This window comes from Pecten maximus, chromosome 16 (assembly GCF_902652985.1).
Source record: "Pecten maximus chromosome 16, xPecMax1.1, whole genome shotgun sequence".
In the NCBI taxonomy this organism is placed as follows: Eukaryota; Metazoa; Mollusca; class Bivalvia; order Pectinida; family Pectinidae; genus Pecten; species Pecten maximus.
This window is the reverse complement of record NC_047030.1, coordinates 35626392-35648605: the sequence shown is the minus strand read 5'-3', so window position 1 is coordinate 35648605 and position 22214 is coordinate 35626392. Positions and strand designations below refer to the sequence as shown.

The window sequence follows — 22214 nt, the reverse complement described above, 5'->3', positions numbered from 1 at the left end:
GTTCAGATGTGCAGTAATTACTGTGCTTTAGAATGAGCTAAGTGACATCTTAGAGCACAATTAGATTAAAAGGCACCTGTACATGTTGTATCTGACTTCAATTTGAATTTCACACTTTCTAGTGTCCCCAAAGATCCTCTGGAATCCCTTCATGTGCCAATATAAACAGGGTTCGACATTAAGGCCTGTCCGCTTGCATTGTCTGGTACTAAGGCTAATTAATTGCTGTCAGACAAGTGAAAGTAACGTGAAAACGCTTGTCCGACAGGAAAAGTAACTATTATTGTTAGGTCATCTGACCCGAAGGGTCAGGATGACCTATAGCCATCGTGCTTCGTCCGTCGTCGTCCGCCGTGCGCCGTGCGCCGTGCGCCGTCCGTAAACTTTTCACATTTCAATCTTCTTCTCAAGTTCCACTTGTGGGATTAAGATGAAACTTGCCAGAAATGATCCTGAGATGGTCCTGACCAAGTGTTGTTAATTTTCGGGTTGGTCCGAAATCCAAGATGGCCACCAAAGCCGCCATTTTGAAAACACATTTTAAACTTCTTTTCAAGTTCCACCAGTACTGTTGGGCTGAAACTTGCCAGAAATGATCCTGATATGATCCCCACCAAGTGTTGTTACTTTTCGGGTCCGTCCGAAATCCAAGATGGCTGCCATAGCTGCCATCTTGAAAAACACATTTAAAACTTCTTCTCAAGTTTCACCAGTGCTATTGAGCTGAAACTTGCCTGAAAGGATCCTGATATGATCCCGACCAAGTGTTGTTATTTTTCGGGTCAGTCCGAAATCCAAGATGGCCGCCATAGCCGCCATCTTGAAAAACACATTTTAAACTTCTTCTCAAGTTTCACCAGTGCTATTGAGCTGAAACTTGCCTGAAATGATCCTGATATGATCCTGACCAAGTGTTGTTATTTTTTGGGTCAGTCTGAAATCCAAGATTGCCGCCATAGCCGCCATCTTGAAAAACACATTTTAAACTTCTTCTCAAGTTCCACCACTACCATTGAACTGAAACTTGCCTGAAATGATCCTGAGATGATCCCGACCAAGTGTTGTTATTTTTCGGGTCGGTCCTTAATCCAAGATGGCCGCTATAGCCGCCATCTTGAAAAACACATTTTAAACTTCTCAAGTTCCACCAGTGCTATTGAGCTGAAACTTGCCTGAAATGTTCCTGATATGATCCCGACCAAGTGTTGTTATTTTGTAGATTGGTCTGAAATCCAAGATGGCCGCCATATCCACCATCTTGAAAAAAACATTTTAAACTTCTTCTCCAGTTCCATTGGTGCCATTGAGCTGGAAATTGGTGAGGATGTTAAGGAAGGAGGGCCATAAAAGTGTTGTTATTTTTTCGGCCTCGTAAAAACTTTGACATGGCAGCAATGGCGGCCATTTTGTAACATGATTGCGCAATCATGGTTTTCCTGAACAACACCTATTTCAAACTCCTTCTCAAATTCCACCAGTAGGATTCAGCTCTAACTTACCAGAAATTATCCTTAGATGGTCCAGACCAAGTGCTGTTATTTATTGGGTCGGTCAGAAATCCAAAATGGCCACCATGGCCAACAGTGCCACTATATACTTGCTACAGAGAATACATAATACAATAGTATAAGGGTTTTAATTTAGAGTCAGATGACCGTTAAGGCCCCTGGGCCTCTTGTTTTTGTATTGTTAGTTTGTATTCTGAAATCAACATTCACAACAACTCACTTAAAATTTACGGTAAAAAAACAAAAACATGGCAAAGTGTACATTGGAAGTGACATTTCACTAAATCTCGTGGTTATAAGCTAATCACCTTTTAAACAACTGGGCCTTGGATTGAGATCGTCTTGTTAATTTGCTTAGAATTGGCAGCAATCTAGAAAAAAAGATATTAAAATTGGCAACAATCTAGAAAAAAGATATTAAAATTGGCAACAATCTTGAAAAATGCAACTTCAATTGGCAACAATCTAGGAAAAAAGATATTAAAATTGGCAACAATCTAGAATTTTTTTTTATTAAAATTGGCAACAATCTATAAAAAAGATATTAAAATTGGCAACAATCTAAACAAAATTATTAAAATTGGCAACAATCTATAAAAATAAGTATGAAAATTGGCAACAATATATAAAAAAGATATCAAAATTGGCAACAATCTAGCAAAAGAGATATTAAAATTGGCAACAATCTAGAAAAAAAATATTAAAATTGGCAACAATCTATAAAAAAAAAAATTAAAATTGGCAACAATCTAGCAAAAGAGATATTAAAATTGGCAACAATCTAGAAAAAAAATATTAAAATTGGCAACAATCTAGAAAAAAAAAATTAAAATTGGCAACAATCTATAAAAAAAAGATATTAAAATAGGCAACAATCTAGAAAAAAAAGATATTAAAATTGGCAACAATCTAGGAATAAAAGATATTAAAATTGGCGACAATCTAGAATTTTTTTTTATTAAAATTGGCAACAATCTATAAAAAAGATATTAAAATTGGCAACAATCTAAACAAAATTATTAAAATTGGCAACAATCTATAAAAAAAGTATGAAAATTGGCAACAATCTATAAAAAAGATATTAAAATTGGCAACAATCTAGCAAAAGAGATATTAAAATTGGCAACAATCTAGAAAAAAAAAATTAAAATTGGCAACAATCTAGAAAAAAAGATATTAAAATTGGCAACAATCTATAAAAAAAAGATATTAAAATAGGCAACAATCTAGAAAAAAAAGATATTAAAATTGGCAACAATCTAGGAATAAAAGATATTAAAGTTGGCAACAGTCTAGAAAAAAGAAAATGAAATAGGGAGCAATTTAGGAAAAAATAAAAATATCAAAATTGGCAGCAATCTAGGAAAAAAATTAAAATATCAAAATTGGCAGCAATCTGGCAAAAAAATAAAAATATCAAAATTGGCAGCAATCTGGCAAAAAAATGAAAATATCAAAATTGGCAGCAATCTGGCAAAAAAATGAAAATATCAAAATTGGCATTAAAATAGGTAACAATCTAGAAAAATGTCCTAGAATACATTAAGGCTATGCACACAAACTTAAATATTCAAGAAAATTGTATCACTTCAATGTGTACACACAAGACAGAATTCAAATTTACTTCAATATGAGAAAATTTACCATCCATTTTATGGCATTGAATATCTGCTTGATCAGGTGTGTTAAATGGTCTTACTGATTTTGGTGAAATATGTTGTTATTAGAATATGTTCTGGTTACATGCATGGACAGGAACTGTGATGGAAATAATGATCTGAGCACTTTTGAACTGTTAAAAGTTGAAATTAAATTTTAAAGCATGTGAGATTTTTACAGTACAGCATGTGTTCATAAATTAAAGTTGTTTATGATGGAGTCATTAGTCTGTCCGTCGACAATTGGATACAGTTTTGGTGCAAGTTTCAAAGTTGTTTACAATAAGTTGAATAATAGTATTTACAGTAATCACTCGATCTGTCTGTCTGTCCACAAATTTATTTCCCGGACGATAACTTAAGTACTTATTGCCCAATTTAGATAAAATTTGGTCAAGGTATTCAGTCCACAAAAATACATACCAATGTAAAAACTCAGGGTTAAAGGGTTGATTATGTATCTTTTTACTGGTGAATATTTTGTTATGACACGACAAAGTTGGCCAGAAGTAAACAAAGAGTCAACTGATCAAAAGTCAAGGTCACTAGGTCAAAGGGGTAAATGTCACTGCATGGGTCAAAGGTTAAGGTCAAATTTTGTATCTTTTTACTGATGAGCATTTTTTATAACGTTATGAAGCAAAATTTATCAGAACTAAACAAGGTGTTAACTGACTAAAGGTCAAGGCCACTGGGTTAAAGGTTAAGGTCAAGTTTTGTATCTTTTTTTCTAATGAACATTTTGTTATGGCATATTATGAAGTAAAATTGATCAGAAATAAACAAGGAGTTAACTAACCAAAGGTCAAGGTCACTGGGTCAAATGCCAAGGTCATTTATTTGGATCCAAAGGTCAAGAACACAGTCGCTATCTGAAAATGACCCTGCCTGTTAATGGGAGAGGTATTTGATAATGATAATAGTACTGGACAAATGCCTGTATATCCAGATTAAATTCTCCGACAAGGGATAGGTTCATCATTGTCTATATCATGCTTGTCCCCAGTATTTATCCCGCAGTTTAATGTTCAAATGAAACAAATCAAAGCTACCAAATGAGTATTATTCCAGCAAGTTTTAACATTTCTGTTTGCCCAGTCATTATGGAGGAGGAAGGAAACAAGAGACTTATCATTGTGCAGATATAATGTAAATTTTGCTTCCTGAGTGCATTTTTTTTAAAGTCTGCATGTAACATCGACCTCAGTGATTTGGTCGGATGGTTTATTGTAGTTGTCATAAATATTTGTGACGAGACAATGTTCTTGTGGTTACAACAATGATGCTATGGATTCAACTTTTCATTCAAACAACTTCTTCTCAATAACTAAAAGGCCTAGGGACTTGATATTAGACCTGTAGCATGCTGGGGTGAAGGGCTACCAAGTTTGTTCAAATAAATGACCTTGACCTTCATTCAGGGTGACATGGGTCAAAAAAGCTATAACCAAGAGGCCCAGGGACCTGATATTAGGCCTGTAGCATGCTTGGGTTAAGGGCTACCAAGTTTGTTCAAATAAATGACCTTGACCTTCATTCAGGGTGACATGGGTCAAAAAAGCTATAACCAAGAGGCCCAGGGACCTGATATTAGGCCTGTAGCATGCTTGGGTTAAGGGCTACCAAGTTTGTTCAAATCAATGACCTTGACCTTCATTCAAGGTCACATGGATCAAATAGGCTATAATCTTCAAACGACTTCTTCTTGATAACTAAGAGGCCCAGGGACCTGATATTAGGCCTGTAGCATGCTGGGTTGTAGGGCTACCAAGTTTGTTCAACTGAATGACATTGACCTACATTCAAGGTCACAGGGTTGAAATATTTTTAAATCTTGCCATAGCCAAGAGTCACCAATACCTGATATTCGGCCAATAGTTGCTGGAATGAAGGACTAGAATTTTTATTGACATGAATAAATCTAGCTTACTCTGATATTTGAATAAATTGGTTATCGGTATAGTATCTGTAGAAATGACCTCAACTCAATCAACTGCAAATTTTCTGTAGAGCCAGGTGAGCGATACAGGCCCATTGGGCCTCTTGTTAGGTTATATGACCTATAGCAATTATGCTTCATTGTGTTCCACAGGGTGTCAGATTAGTCACGTTAATCCTACCATTATATTGTATCCTCCATAGGGTCAGATGAGACAGGTTAATCTGACCAATATGTTGTATCCTCCATAGGGTCAGATTAGACAGGTTAATCTGACCAATATGTTGTATCCTCCATAGGGTCAGATTAGACAGGTTAGTCTGACCAATATGTTGTATCCTCCATAGGGTCAGATCAGACAGGTTAATCTGACCAATATGTTGTATCCTCCATAGGGTCAGATTAGACAGGTTAGTCTGACCAATATGTTGTATCCACCATAGGGTCAGATTAGACAGGTTAATCCTACCAATATGTTGTATCCTCCATAGGGTCAGATCAGACAGGTTAATCTGACCAATATGTTGTATCCTCCATAGGGTCAGATTAGACAGGTTAGTCTGACCAATATGTTGTATCCACCATAGGGTCAGATTAGACAGGTTAATCCTACCAATATGTTGTATCCTCCATAGGGTCAGATTAGACAGGTTAGTATGACCAATATGTTGTATCCTCCATAGGGTCAGATTAGTCAGGTTAATCTGAACAATATGTTGTGTTCCACAGGATGTCGGATTAGACAGGTTAATCTGACCAACATGTTGTATCCTCCATAGGGTCAGATTAGACAGGTTAATCTGAACAATATGTTGTGTTCCACATGGTGTCAAATTAGACAGGTTAGTCTGACCAATATGTTGTGTTCCACAGGGTGTCAGATTAGACAGGTTAGTCTGACCAATATATTGTATCCTCCATAGGGTCAGATAAGACAGGTTAATCTGACCAATATATTGTATCCACCATAGGGTCAGATTAGACAGGTTAATCTGACCAATATGTTGTATCCTCCATAGGGTCAGATTAGACAGGTTAATCTGACCAATATATTGTATCCTCCATAGGGTCAGATTAGACAGGTTAATCTGACCAATATGTTGTGTTCCACATGGTGTCAGATTAGACAGGTTAATCTGACCAATATGTTGTGTTCCACATGGTGTCAGATTAGTCTGACCAATATGTTGTATCCTCCATAGGGTCAGATTAGACAGGTTAATCTGAACAATATGTTGTGTTCCACATGGTGTCAGATTAGACAGGTAATTCTGACCAATATGTTGTATCCTTCATAGGGTCAGATTAGACAGGTTAATCTGACCAACATGTTGTGTCCCACAGGGCGTCAGATTAGACAGGTTAATCTGACCAATATGTTGTGTTCCACATGGTGTCAGATTAGACAGGTTAGTCTGACCAATATGTTGTATCATCCATTGGGTCAGATTAGACAGGTAATTCTGACCAATATGTTGTATCCTTCATAGGGTCAGGTCAGACAGGTTAATCCTACCAATATATTGTATCCTCCATAGGGTCAGATTAGAGAGGTTAATCCGACCAATATATTGTATCCTCCATAGGGTCAGATTAGACAGGTTAGTATGACCAATATGTTGTATCCTCCATAGGGTGTCAGATTAGACAGGTTAATCTGACCAATATATTGTATCCTCCATAGGGTCAGATTAGACAGGTTAATCTGACCAATATGTTGTGTTCCACATGGTGTCAGATTAGACAGGTTAGTCTGACCAATATGTTGTATCCTCCATAGGGTCAGATTAAACAGTTTAATCTGACCAATATGTTGTATCCTCCATAGGGTCAGATTAGACAGGTTAATCCTACCAATATGTTGTGTTAAATTCCACAGGGTGTCCGATTAGTCATGTTAATCCAACCACTATATTGTATCCTCCATAGGGTCAGATTAGACAGGTTAATCTGACCAATATGTTGTGTTCCACATGGTGTCAGATTAGACAGGTTAGTCTGACCAATATGTTGTATCCTCCATAGGGTCAGATTAGACAGGTTAATCTGACCAATATGTTGTATCCTCCATAGGGTCAGATTAGACAGGTTAATCCTACCAATATGTTGTGTTAAATTCCACAGGGTGTCCGATTAGTCATGTTAATCCAACCACTATATTGTATCCTCCATAGGGTCAGATTAGACAGGTTAATCTGACCAATATGTTGTGTTCCACATGGTGTCAGATTAGACAGGTTAATCTGATCAATATTTTGTGTCCCACAGGGTGTCGGATTAGACAGGTTAGTCTGATCAATATGTTCTGTCCCACAGGGCGTCGGATTAGACAGACAGGCTTGTCCCTTATGTCTAGAGAGTAGATCAGAGAGTACAATAGCTAATTATAGTAACACAACATCAATACTCAATATACAGTGAGCATGATTTTCAGAAGCCAGGAAAATCTTTTTCTTTGGATTGTTCAAACTCTGATACGATATCTTTGGTTACAATATATATCTACTTTAATTTATGTTTAGATCGAGGATCCATGCCATCCATGTCAGGGTACATGAATATTTTCACAAATATTTCATGGTTCAATTGATTCATTCTTGATGGAATCAGTAACAATGAAACAGAGAAATTGTATGTTTTACATTCATAATTACAGTCCATACCTGAATACTTAATCTGTATATCATAACACTACCAGTAAGGCCGGCCATTACAAACTTGTGGCGTTGAGTGTGTGTCATTCATATTAAAATTACCCTCATCTATTCAGTAAACCTGTAATGTATGTCAAGTCAGTGTGAAGTGAAATGAGATGGAAGTAAACCTTTAATTGGTGTATAACAATATCGGGAATTGTAATTGAAATTCATTGGCATTTAAACCCACAACAACTGTACACACAGGTTTCCTTGGATCATGATATTGACGTTGTGTTGATTATATATGTATATACAAACTTAGAATTATATATGTATATACAAACTTAGAATTATATATGTATGTATATACAAACTTAGAATTATATATGTACATATATATATATATATAACTCAGTATACCTCAGAACATATGTAAATTTGAATTACACATGTGCAATATACATATGAACACATTAGAAGATATATATCGTATACATATATACAATATATGTATATACAAACTTAGAATTATATATGTATATACAAACTTAGAATTATATATGTATATACAAACTTAGAATTATATATGTATACAAACTTGGAATTATATATGTATATACAAACTTAGAATTATATATGTATATACAAACTTAGAATTATATATGTATATACAAACTTAGAATTATATATGTATATACAAACTTAGAATTATATATGTATACAAACTTGGAATTATATATGTATATACAAACTTAGAATTATATATGTATATACAAACTTAGAATTATATATGTATATACAAACTTAGAATTATATATGTATACAAACTTAGAATTATATATAAACATGATTTAGGGTTCAGAGAGAATTCAAGGAAACCTGGTACCGACATTCTGATATATAGATACACACAGTACAATTTAAGTCAAGTAGATGATACTAATGCTGATTCAATATATATATATATATGAATATGTATCACGGTACATTTTACATCAGGTAGTTTATACTTACACTGATTTAATATATCAGTTTTTTACTTTTTATATATTGTCCATTATTATAAGCATTTTATTTCATAAAGTGAATAGTGATTTTTCTTCTTTTTTTTTTCTTTTTTTTCTTTCGTTTTCCTCAAGAGGTCTCTTACAGATTTGATTATATTCACAATCTTAATTGATAACTGAGGTAATTCCTTGTCATATATGTACTAATACTTGTAGCTGATAAATTTTACATATGTGGCAGAATAATTATGAACTTTCCTTTTCGGGTAATTTTCTTTGAACCTGGATTAAGAGACCACCTGTCATATGTGACCTTTTTTATTGACTCCCTTGGAAGGTCACATATGACAGGTTTGACTGTATATATATAAATATGTATCACGGTACATTTTACATCAGGTAGTTTATACTTACACTGATTTAATATATATATATATAAATATGTATCACGGTACATTTTACATCAGGTAGTTTATACTTACACTGATTTAATATATATATATATAAATATGTATCACGGTACATTTTACATCAGATAGTTCATACTTACACTGATTTGATATATATATATATAAATATGTATCACGGTACATTTTACATCAGATAGTTCATACTTACACTGATTTGATATATATATATATAAATATGTATCACGGTACATTTTACATCAGGTAGTTTATACTTACACTGATTTAATATATATATATATAAATATGTATCACGGTACATTTTACATCAGGTAGTTTATACTTACACTGATTTAATATATATATATATAAATATGTATCACGGTACATTTTACATCAGGTAATTTATACTTACACTGATTTAATATATATATATATAAATATGTATCACGGTACATTTTACATCAGATAGTTCATACTTACACTGATTTAATATATATATATATAAATATGTATCACGGTACATTTTACATCAGATAGTTCATACTTACACTGATTTGATATATATATATAAATATGTATCACGGTACATTTTACATCAGGTAGTTTATACTTACACTGATTTAATATATATATATATAAATATGTATCACGGTACATTTTACATCAGATAGTTCATACTTACACTGATTTGATATATATATATATAAATATGTATCACGGTACATTTTACATCAGATAGTTCATACTTACACTGATTTAATATATATATATATAAATATGTATCACGGTACATTTTACATCAGGTAGTTCATACTTACACTGATTTAATATATATATATATAAATATGTATCATGGTACATTTTACATAGGTAGTTCGTACTTACACTGATTTAATATATACTGTATTTAATCAATGAACAGCAATTTTCATTTGTTATTGCCAATATGGCAGCAAGATGTATGGTGGGCAAATGGCACGGGTACCCATGCTACATAATTGCTCACCATACATGTTGCTGCCAAATCGACTATAACAACATTAAAACCACTGTTTAATACTTATATTAACATTGTTTTACCATTTTTGTCAACTTTGAATGAAACTGAACCATCAAAAAAAAAATCCCACCTTTTTTAATGTCACATGACCCACTGGGTGTTATAGCCTGAGGCACTGAGTGTTATAGGCGTATGGTGGCAACTGCCTCTTAGCATTGTGTCAATGGGGAAAAACGGAGCAAATGTAAATATATATATATACGACTAAAAAAAAATCATGTAAGGGTATTGGACCGACCATCACTCCGCCATTGAAACATTCTGTTTTAATTAAGAATGCTGATGTGGCGCAGTGGTATAAGCTGCGGGAATTTCTGGGTGTGAGTGAGTTCGAGGCCCGGTCAGGGCACGAGTCAAAAAGTTGTCTTCCTTCGTCATTTGTGTTACTTTGTTATATATATAGTTGTATTGTCACTGGTCAACCTTATATTGTATCTATATATAAGTCACCGGTCAACCTTATATTGTATCTATATATAAGTCACCGGTCAACCTTATATTGTATCTATATGTAGGTCACCTGTCAACCTTATATTGTATATTTACGTAGGTCACCGGTCAACCTTATATTGTATCTATATATAAGTCACCTGTCAACCTTATATTGTATCTATATATAGGTCACCTGTCAACCTTATATTGTATCTATATATAAGTCACCGGTCAGCCTTATATTGTATCTATATGTAGGTCACCTGTCAACCTTATATTGTACCTATATGTAGGTCACCTGTCAACCTTATATTGTATCTATATATAAGTCACCGGTCAGCCTTATATTGTATCTATATGTAGGTCACCTGTCAACCTTATATTGTACCTATATATAAGTCACCTGTCAACCCTATATTGTATCTATATATAAGTCAACGGTCAACCTTATATTGTATCTATATGTAGGTCACCTGTCAGCCTTATATTGTATGATCTATATGTAGGTCACCTGTCAACCTTATATTGTATCTATATGTAGGTCACCTGTCAACCTTATATTGTATCTATATATAAGTCACCTGTCAACCCTATATTGTATCTATATATAAGTCATTGGTCAACCTTATATTGTATCTATATATAAGTCACCTGTCAACCCTATATTGTATCTATATATAAGTCATTGGTCAACCTTATATTGTATCTATATATAAGTCACCTGTCAACCTTATATTGTATCTATATATAAGTCACCTGTCAACCTTATATTGTATCTATATATAAGTCACCTGTCAACCTTATATTGTATCTATATATAAGTCACCTGTCAACCTTATATTGTATCTATATATAGGTCACCTGTCAACCTTATATTGTATCTATATATAAGTCACCGGTCAGCCTTATATTGTATCTATATGTAGGTCACCTGTCAACCTTATATTGTACCTATATGTAGGTCACCTGTCAACCTTATATTGTATCTATATATAAGTCACCGGTCAGCCTTATATTGTATCTATATGTAGGTCACCTGTCAACCTTATATTGTACCTATATATAAGTCACCTGTCAACCCTATATTGTATCTATATATAAGTCAACGGTCAACCTTATATTGTATCTATATGTAGGTCACCTGTCAGCCTTATATTGTATGATCTATATGTAGGTCACCTGTCAACCTTATATTGTATCTATATGTAGGTCACCTGTCAACCTTATATTGTATCTATATATAAGTCACCTGTCAACCCTATATTGTATCTATATATAAGTCATTGGTCAACCTTATATTGTATCTATATATAAGTCACCTGTCAACCCTATATTGTATCTATATATAAGTCATTGGTCAACCTTATATTGTATCTATATATAAGTCACCTGTCAACCTTATATTGTATCTATATATAAGTCACCTGTCAACCTTATATTGTATCTATATATAAGTCACCTGTCAACCTTATATTGTATCTATGTATAAGTCATTGGTCATCGTTGGAGGTTGTAATGTTTTTTATTGTTACAGACTGGGACAGTTGGAGACCAGAGTGTACGTGGACAATGGAGAATTACCTACGATGGTCAAAGACCTCAAATTAAAAGTGGAACAGTTCAAAGAAAAACTAGAGGTACGAATGACCGATGAACGGCCCATTTATGAGACAAATGACCGGTGAAGCGCCCCCTTCATCAGACAAATGACCAATGAAGCGCCCCCTTCATCAGACAAATGACCAATGAAGTGTCCCCTTCATCAGACAAATGACCGGTGAATCATCCCCTTCATCAGACAAATGACCGGTGAAGTGTCCCCTTCATCAGACAAATGACAAGTGAAGCGCCCCCTTCATCAGACAAATGACCAATGAAGTGTCCCCTTCATCAGACAAATGACTGGTGAAGTGTCCCCTTCATCAGACAAATGACCGGTGAAGTGTCCCCTTCATCAGACAAATGACCAATGAAGCGCCCCCTTCATCAGACAAATGACCAATGAAGTGTCCCCTTCATCAGACAAATGACCGGTGAATCATCCCCTTCATCAGACAAATGACCAATGAAGTGTCCCCTTCATCAGACAAATGACCGGTGAATCATCCCCTTCATCAGACAAATGACCAGTGAATCATCCCCTTCATCAGACAAATGACCGGTGAAGCGTCCCCTTCATCAGACAAATGACCGGTGAAGTGTCCCCTTCATCAGACAAATGACCAGTGAATCATCCCCTTCATCAGACAAATGACCGGTGAAGTGTCCCCTTCATCAGACAAATGACCGGTGAAGTGTCCCCTTCATCAGACAAATGACCGGTGAAGTGTCCCCTTCATCAGACAAATGACCGGTGAATCGTCCCCTTCATCAGACAAATGACAAGTGAAGCGTCCCCTTCATCAGACAAATGACCAGTGAATCATCCCCTTCATCAGACAAATGACCAATGAAGTGTCCCCTTCATCAGACAAATGACAAGTGAAGCGTCCCCTTCATCAGACAAATGACCAGTGAATCATCCCCTTCATCAGACAAATGACCAATGAAGTGTCCCCTTCATCAGACAAATGACCAGTGAATCATCCCCTTCATCAGACAAATGACCGGTGAAGTGTCCCCTCCATCAGACAAATGACCGGTAAAGCGTCCCCTTCATCAGACAAATGACCGGTGAAGTGTCCCTTTCATCAGACAAATGACCAGTGAATCATCCCCTTCATCAAACAAATGACCAGTGAAGTGTCCCTTTCATCAGACAAATGACCAGTGAATCATCCCCTTCATCAGACAAATGACCAGTGAATCATCCCCTTCATCAAACAAATGACCAGTGAAGTGTCCCTTTCATCAGACAAATGACCAGTGAATCATCCCCTTCATCAGACAAATGACCAGTGAATCATCCCCTTCATCAGACAAATGACCGGTGAAGTGTCCCCTCCATCAGACAAATGACCGGTGAATCATCCCCTTCATCAGACAAATGACCGGTGAAGTGTCCCCTTCATCAGACAAATGACCGGTGAATCATCCCCTTCATCAGACAAATGACCGGTGAAGCGTCCCCTTCATCAGACAAATGACCGGTGAAGCGTCCCCTTCATCAGACAAATGACCGGTGAAGCGTCCCCTTCATCAGACAAATGACCGGTGAAGCGTCCCCTTCATCAGACAAATGACCGGTGAAGCGTCCCCTTCATCAGACAAATGACCGGTGAAGTGCCCCCTTCATCAGACAAATGACTGGTGAAGCGTCCCCTTCATCAGACAAATGACCGGTGAAGCGTCCCCTTCATCAGACAAATGACCGGTGAAGTGCCCCCTTCATCAGACAAATGACTGGTGAATCATCCCCTTCATCAGACAAATGACCGGTGAAGTGCCCCCTTCATCAGACAAATGACCGGTGAAGTGTCCCCTTCATCAGACAAATGACCGGAGAATCATCCCCTTCATCAGACAAATGACCGGTGAAGTGTCCCTTTCATCAGACAAATGACCGGTGAAGTGTCCCCTTCATCAGACAAATGACCGGAGAATCATCCCCTTCATCAGACAAATGACCGGTGAAGTGTCCCTTTCATCAGACAAATGACCGGTGAAGTGTCCCCTTCATCAGACAAATGACCGGTGAAGCGTCCCCTTCATCAGACAAATGACCAATGAAGTGTCCCCTTCATCAGACAAATGACCGGTGAATCATCCCCTTCATCAGACAAATGACCGGTGAAGCGCCCCCTTCATCAGACAAATGACCGGTGAAGTGTCCCCTTCATCAGACAAATGATCAATGAAGTGTCCCCTTCATCAGACAAATGATCAATGAAGTGTCCCCTTCATCAGACAAATGATCAATGAAGTGTCCCCTTCATCAGACAAATGATCAATGAAGTGTCCCCTTCATCAGACAAATGATCAATGAAGTGTCCCCTTCATCAGACAAATGACCGGAGAATCATCCCCTTCATCAGACAAATGACTGGTGAAGTGTCCCCTTCATCAGACAAATGACCAATGAAGTGTCCCCTTCATCAGACAAATGATCAATGAAGTGTCCCCTTCATCAGACAAATGATCAATGAAGTGTCCCCTTCATCAGACAAATGACCGGTGAAGTGTCCCCTCCATCAGACAAATGACTGGTGAATCATCCCCTTCATCAGACAAATGACCAGAGAATCATCCCCTTCATCAGACAAATGACTGGTGAAGTGTCCCCTTCATCAGACAAATGACTGGTGAAGTGTCCCCTTCATCAGACAAATGACCAACGAAGTGTCCCCTTCATCAGACAAATAACCGGTGAGGCGCCCCCTTCATCAGACAAATGACCGGTGAAGCATCCCCTTCATCAGACAAATGACTGGTGAAGTGTCCCCTTCATCAGACAAATGACCAATGAAGTGTCCCCTTCATCAGACAAATGACCAATGAAGTGTCCCCTTCATCAGACAAATGATCAATGAAGTGTCCCCTTCATCAGACAAATGACCGGTGAAGTGTCCCCTCCATCAGACAAATGACCGGTGAAGCATCCCCTTCATCAGACAAATGACCACTGGCCAGGGGAAACCATCAGTATTGAGTCCTGTCTAGCTATACCGGGGGAAACCATCAGTATTGAGTCCTGTCTAGCTATACCGGGGGAAACCATCAGTATTGAGTCCTGTCTAGCTATACCTGGGGAAACCATCAGTATTGAGTCCTATCTAGCTATACCTGGGGAAACCATCAGTATTGAGTCCTGTCTAGCTATACCTGGGGAAACCATCAGTATTGAGTCCTGTCTAGCTATACCTGGGGAAACCATCAGTATTGAGTCCTGTCTAGCTATACCGGGGGAACCATCAGTATTGAGTCCTATCTAGCTATACCGGGGGAAACCATCAGTATTGAGTCCTGTCTAGCTATACCGGGGGAAACCATCAGTATTGAGTCCTGTCTAGCTATACCTGGGGAAACCATCAGTATTGAGTCCTGTCTAGCTATACCTGGGGAAACCATCAGTATTGAGTCCTGTCTAGCTAGCTATACCTGGGGAAACCATCAGTATTGAGTCCTGTCTAGCTATACCTGGGGAAACCATCAGTATTGAGTCCTGTCTAGCTATACCTGGGGAAACCATCAGTATTGGGTCCTGTCTAGCTATACCGGGGGAAACCATCAGTATTGAGTCCTGTCTAGCTATACCGGGGGAAATCATCAGTATTGAGTCCTGTCTAGCTATACCGGGGGAAACCATCAGTATTGAGTCCTATCTAGCTATACCTGGGGAAACCATCAGTATTGAATCCTGTCTAGCTATACCTGGGGAAACCATCAGTATTGAGTCCTGTCTAGCTATACCCAGAGAAACCATATCAGTATTGAGTCCTGTCTAGCTATATACCAGGGGTAACCATCAGTATTCAGTCCTGCCTAGCTATACCAGGGGAAACCGTCAGTATTGAGTCCTGCCTAGCTATACCAGGGGTAACCTTGAGTATTGAGTCCTGTCTAGCTATACCAGGGGTAACCATCAGTATTGAGTTCTGTCTAGCTATACCGGGGGTAACCATCAGTATTGAGTCCTGTCTAGCTATACCTGGGGAAACCATCAGTATTGAGTCCTGTCTAGCTATACCGGGGGAAACCATCAGTATTGAGTCCTGTCTAGCTATACCGGGGGAAACCATCAGTATTGAGTCCTGTCTAGCTATACCGGCGGGGAAACCATCAGTATTGAGTCCTGTCTAGCTATACCGGGGGAAACGATCAGTATTGAGTCCTGTCTAGCTATACCTGGGGAAACCATTAGTATTGAGTCCTCTCTAGCTATACCTGGGGAAACCATCAGTATTGAGTCCTGTCTAGCTATACCAGGGGAAACCATCAGTATTGAGTCCTGTCTAGCTATACCGGGGGAAACCATCAGTATTGAGTCCTGTCTAGCTATACCAGGGGAAACCATCAGTATTGAGTCCTGTCTAGCTATACCCAGAGAAACCATCAGTATTGAGTCCTGTCTAGCTATTCCTGGGGAAACCATCAGTATTGAGTCCTGTCTAGCTATACCTGGGGAAACCATCAGTATTGAGTCCTGTCTAGCTATACCGGGGGAAACCATCAGTATTGAGTCCTGTCTAGCTATACCGGGGGAACCATCAGTATTGAGTCCTGTCTAGCTATACCGGGGGAAACCATCAGTATTGAGTCCTGTCTAGCTATACCGGGGGAAACCATCAGTATTGAGTCCTGTCTAGCTATACCTGGGGAAACCATCAGTATTGAGTCCTGTCTAGCTATACCTGGGGAAACCATCAGTATTGGGTCCTGTCTAGCTATACCGGGGGAAACCATCAGTATTGAGTCCTGTCTAGCTATACCGGGGGAAACCATCAGTATTGAGTCCTGTCTAGCTATACCAGGAGTAACCTTGAGTATCTGTTGGGAGACCATCAGTATTGAGTCCTGTCTAGCTATACCAGGGGTAACCTTGAGTATCTGTTGGGAGACCATCAGTATTGAGTTGTACTGAGATGGTGACACAGTATTTCAGTTGTTTTAGACATTGTTTACCATTGATCATTCCAGAACGTCGATCACTTGAGCTGGCTCGGACTTACTAAAGATATATCCTGTGGTACATCATTAAAACCCTTCTGGGATAAGACCCAATCGCATCGCAAGACAGAACAGCACTCAAAATTAGTTTTCGACAAATTCAAGAAAATGAGGTAATGCACGAAGTCAATAATTGTTACTGTTTTTATCATGCCCTGTCCTCAGATAATCACCCCTCTTCATTTTTTTTCTTGGTTACCAAACTTCTCTCCTTGGTTGCTAAACTTCTCTCCTTGGTATCCAAACTTCTCTCTTTGGTTACTAAACTTCTCTCCTTGGTTATCAAACTTCTCTCCTTGGTTACCAAACTTCTCCTTGGTAACCAAACTTCTCTCCTTGGTTATCAAACTTCTCTCCTTGGTTACCAAACTTCTCTCCTTGGTTACCAAACTTCTCTCTTTGGTTACTTTGGTAACCAAACTTCTCTCTTTGGTTACCAAACTTCTTTCTTTGGATACCAAGCTTCTCTCCTTGGTTATCAAACTTCTCTCCTTGGTTACCAAACTTCTCTCCTTGGTTACCAAACTTCTCTCTTTGGTTACCAAACTTCTCTCCTTGGTTATCAAACTTCTCTCCTTGGTAACCAAACTTCTCTCTTTGGTTACTAAACTTCTCTCCTTGGTTACCAAACTTTTCTCCTTGGTTACTAAACATCTCTCCTTTGTTATCAAACTTCTCTCCCTTCTTACCAAGCCTCTCTCCTTGGTTATCAAACTTCTCTCCTTGGTTACCAAACTTCTCTCCTTGGTTACCGAACTTCTCTCCTCGGTTACCAAACTTCTCTTCTTGGTTACCAAACTTCTCTCCTTGTTTACCAAACTTCTCTCCTTGGTTACCAAACTTTTCTCCTTGGTTACTAAACATCTCTCCTTTGTAATCAAACTTCTCTCCCTTCTTACCAAGCCTCTCTCCTTGGTTATCAAACTTCTCTTCTTGGTTACCAAACTTCTCTCCTTGGTTACCGAAATTCTCTCCTCGGTTACCAAACTTCTCTTCTTGGTTACCAAACTTCTCTCCTTGGTTACCAAAAGTCTCCTTGGTAACCACACTTCTCTCCTTGGTTACTGAATATCTCTCCTTGGTAACCAAACCTCTCTCTTCGGTAACTAAACTTATCTCCTTGGTTATGGAACTCCTCTTCTTGGTAACCAAACTTCTCTCTTTAGTTACTAAACTTCTCTCCTTGGTAACCAAACTTCTCTCTTGGTTACCAAACTTCTCTTCTTGGTTACCAAACTTCTCTCCTTGGTTACCGAAATTCTCTCCTCGGTTACCAAACTTCTCTTCTTGGTTACCAAACTTCTCTCCTTGGTTACCAAAAGTCTCCTTGGTAACCACACTTCTCTCCTTGGTTACTGAATATCTCTCCTTGGTAACCAAACCTCTCTCTTCGGTAACTAAACTTATCTCCTTGGTTATGGAACTCCTCTTCTTGGTAACCAAACTTCTCTCTTTAGTTACTAAACTTCTCTCCTTGGTAACCAAACTTCTCTCTTGGTTACCAAACTTCTCCTTTGTAAAGTTTGGTAACCAAGGAAACTTGGTTACTTAACTTCTCTCCTTGGTAACCAAACTTCCTCCTTGGTAACCAAACTTCTCTCTTTGGTTACTAAACTTCTCCTTCGTAAAGTTTGGTAACCAAGGAAACTTGGTTACCAAACTTCCTCCTTGGTTACCAAATTTCCTCCTTGGTAACCAAACTTCTCCATGGTTACCGGTGGGGACATTGACATGTGCACTCAGCCTCCTTCATATCCAGTTTATTATCATTTCCTGTCTCAAGGCCTCCAATCACTATAGACAGAAACCTATTACCCTTGTATTGATTGTTATAATGTCAAACATCAAAGAGAAGTCAATGTTTCCATTTTAGGGCAATCAGATAGGGATCTGTTGTGATAGTTCAGACTCATTATCAGGGTTAGATTGTTATGGAAACAGACAGAATAGTGAAGCTTGAAGTGTCCCTGTAGTAAGCTGAAAATGACAATTGAATTAAGATGTTGGTATACACATCAAGGTATAAACATGTAGTTATACACATGTAGTTATACACATGTAGGTATACACATGTAGTTATACACATGTAGGTATACACATGTAGGTATACACATGTAGTTATACACATGTAGGTATACACATGTAGTTATACATATGTAGGTATACACATGTAGGTATACACATGTAGTTATACACATGTAGGTACACATGTAGTTACACACATGTAGTTACACACATGTAGGTATACACATGTAGGTATACACATGTAGTTACACACATGTAGGTATACACATGTAGTTACACACATGTAGTTATACACATGTACATGTAGGTATACACATGTAGGTATACACATGTAGGTATACACATGTAGTTACACACATGTAGTTACACACATGTAGTTACACACGTGTAGTTATACACATGTAGTTATACACATGTAGTTATACACACATGTAGTTATACACATGTACATGTAGGTATACACATGTAGGTATACACATGTAGTTATACACATGTAGTTACACACATGTAGTTACACACATGTAGTTATACACATGTAGTTACACATGTAGTTATACACATGTAGTTATACACACATGTAGTTATACACATGTAGTTACACATGTAGTTACACATGTAGTTATACACATGTAGTTACACACATGTAGTTATACACATGTAGTTACACACATGTAGTTATACACATGTAGTTATACACATGTAGTTATACACATGTAGTTATACACATGTAGTTACACACATGTAGTTATACACATGTAGTTATACACATGTAGTTATACACATGTAGTTATACACATGTAGTTATACACATGTAGTTATACACATGTTGAGTTACAACACATGTAGTATACACATGTAGGTATACACATGTAGTTATACACATGTAGGTATACACCATGTAGTTTATACACCATGTAGGTTACTACATGTAGTTATAACACATGTAGGTATAACACATGTATTACAACACATGTAGGTATCCACATGTAGTTATACACATGTAGGTATACACATTAGTTATACACCATGTAGTTATACACATGTTAGTTAACACATGTAGTTATACACATGTCGTTATACACATGTAGTTATACACACTGTAGTTACACACTGTAGTTATACCCATGTAGTTACACATTGAGTATACACATGTATTATAAACATGTGTTTCACCTTAATACACTTGTTTAACATTATTACACATGTAGTTAACACATGTAGTTTTACATTATTTTACAATGTAGTTTACAAAAATGTTTAACAGATTAAAAAATGTAGGGATACAATGAGTTTCACATAAAGTATTACCATGTAGTTTAACAAATGTAGTTTAAACATGTATTTACACTATTTTTCACATTGTACCCATGTGTTTAAAAAATTAGTTACAACTGTATTATCAAATGGAGACACAGTAGTTTACACATGTAGTTATAAAAATGGTATTTCACATGTAGAAACATGAGATACCCTGTGTTAACCCATTAGGTTAACTGTAGACTCCATGGAGTTATCACATGTAGTAACATGTAGGTTTTTACACTGTAGATAAACCAGTGGGATACACATGGGATCACATGTTTTATCAATGTAGGTAAACGTAGGGAACCTGGGAGGTATACACATTAGAATAACATGAGGGATCACTGTAGTTATACACACAGTAGTTACACTTAGTTACACAATGTGGTATCACATGTGTTTTTAACTGATTTAAAACTGTAGGGAAAAAATGTAGGGGAACACATGTAGTTATACACATGTAGGGATCCCCCCATTGTTACCAATGAGTTATACCATGTGTTATACACATGAGAATACACTGAGTTTTAAAAACATTTTTTATACACAGTAGGGTTACACACAGTGTTACACAATGGGTTTCACAATGTAGTTAACACAGTAGGTATACATATGTAGGTACAAAAAAGGTATACACATGTAGGATAAAAATGTAGTTACACCCTGTAGTTACCCAATGTAGTTTTTTAAAATGTGTTATACACATGTAGAACCATTAGGTATACACATGAGGTTTTCAATGTAGTTTAACACATGAGTTAACCCCAAAGTAGTTTTTACCAGGTTGACACATGTAGAATAACAGGGAGGGGTTTCACATGTAGATATACACTGTGTATACACATGTAGGTATACACATGTAGTTATACACATGTAGTTATACACACATGTAGGTATACACATGTACACATGTAGTTATACACATGTAGTTATACACATGTAGGTATACACAATGTAGATATACACATGTAGATATACACATGTAGATATACACATGTAGTTATACACATGTAGGTATACACATGTAGTTATACACATGTAGTTATACACATGTAGGTATACACATGTAGTTATACACATGTAGTTATACACATGTAGGTATAAACATGTAGGTATACACATGTAGTTATACACATGTAGGTATAAACATGTAGGTATACACATGTAGTTATACACATGTAGTTATACACACATGTAGGTATACACATGTAGGTATAAACATGTAGGTATACACATGTAGTTATACACATGTAGGTATAAACATGTAGGTATACACATGTAGTTATACACATGTAGGTAAAACATGTAGGTATACACATGTAGTTATACACATGTAGGTATACACATGTAGTTATACACATGTAGTTATACACATGTAGATATACACATGTAGTTACACATGTAGTTATACACATGTAGTTATACACATGTAGTTATACACAAATGTAGTTATACACATGTAGATATACACATGTAGGTATACACATGTAGTTATACACATGTAGTTATACACATGTAGGTATACACACATGTAGTTATACACATGTAGTTATACACATGTAGTTATACACATGTAGTTATACACATGTAGTTATACACATGTAGTTACACACATGTAGGTATACACA

General features: G+C 37.1%; 1 protein-coding gene across 1 annotated transcript in view; it reads left to right on the top strand.

Annotated features, from left to right (window-relative positions):
• LOC117344807 (high affinity cGMP-specific 3',5'-cyclic phosphodiesterase 9A-like) overlaps nt 1-22214 on the top strand; it is a 73395-nt gene that overhangs the window by 23630 nt on the left and 27551 nt on the right. Inside the window, exons 4-5 of the mRNA XM_033907633.1 lie at nt 12188-12290; nt 17230-17372. Coding sequence (XP_033763524.1) covers nt 12188-12290; nt 17230-17372 — 246 coding nt within the window. The remainder of the gene's footprint in view (nt 1-12187; nt 12291-17229; nt 17373-22214) is intronic.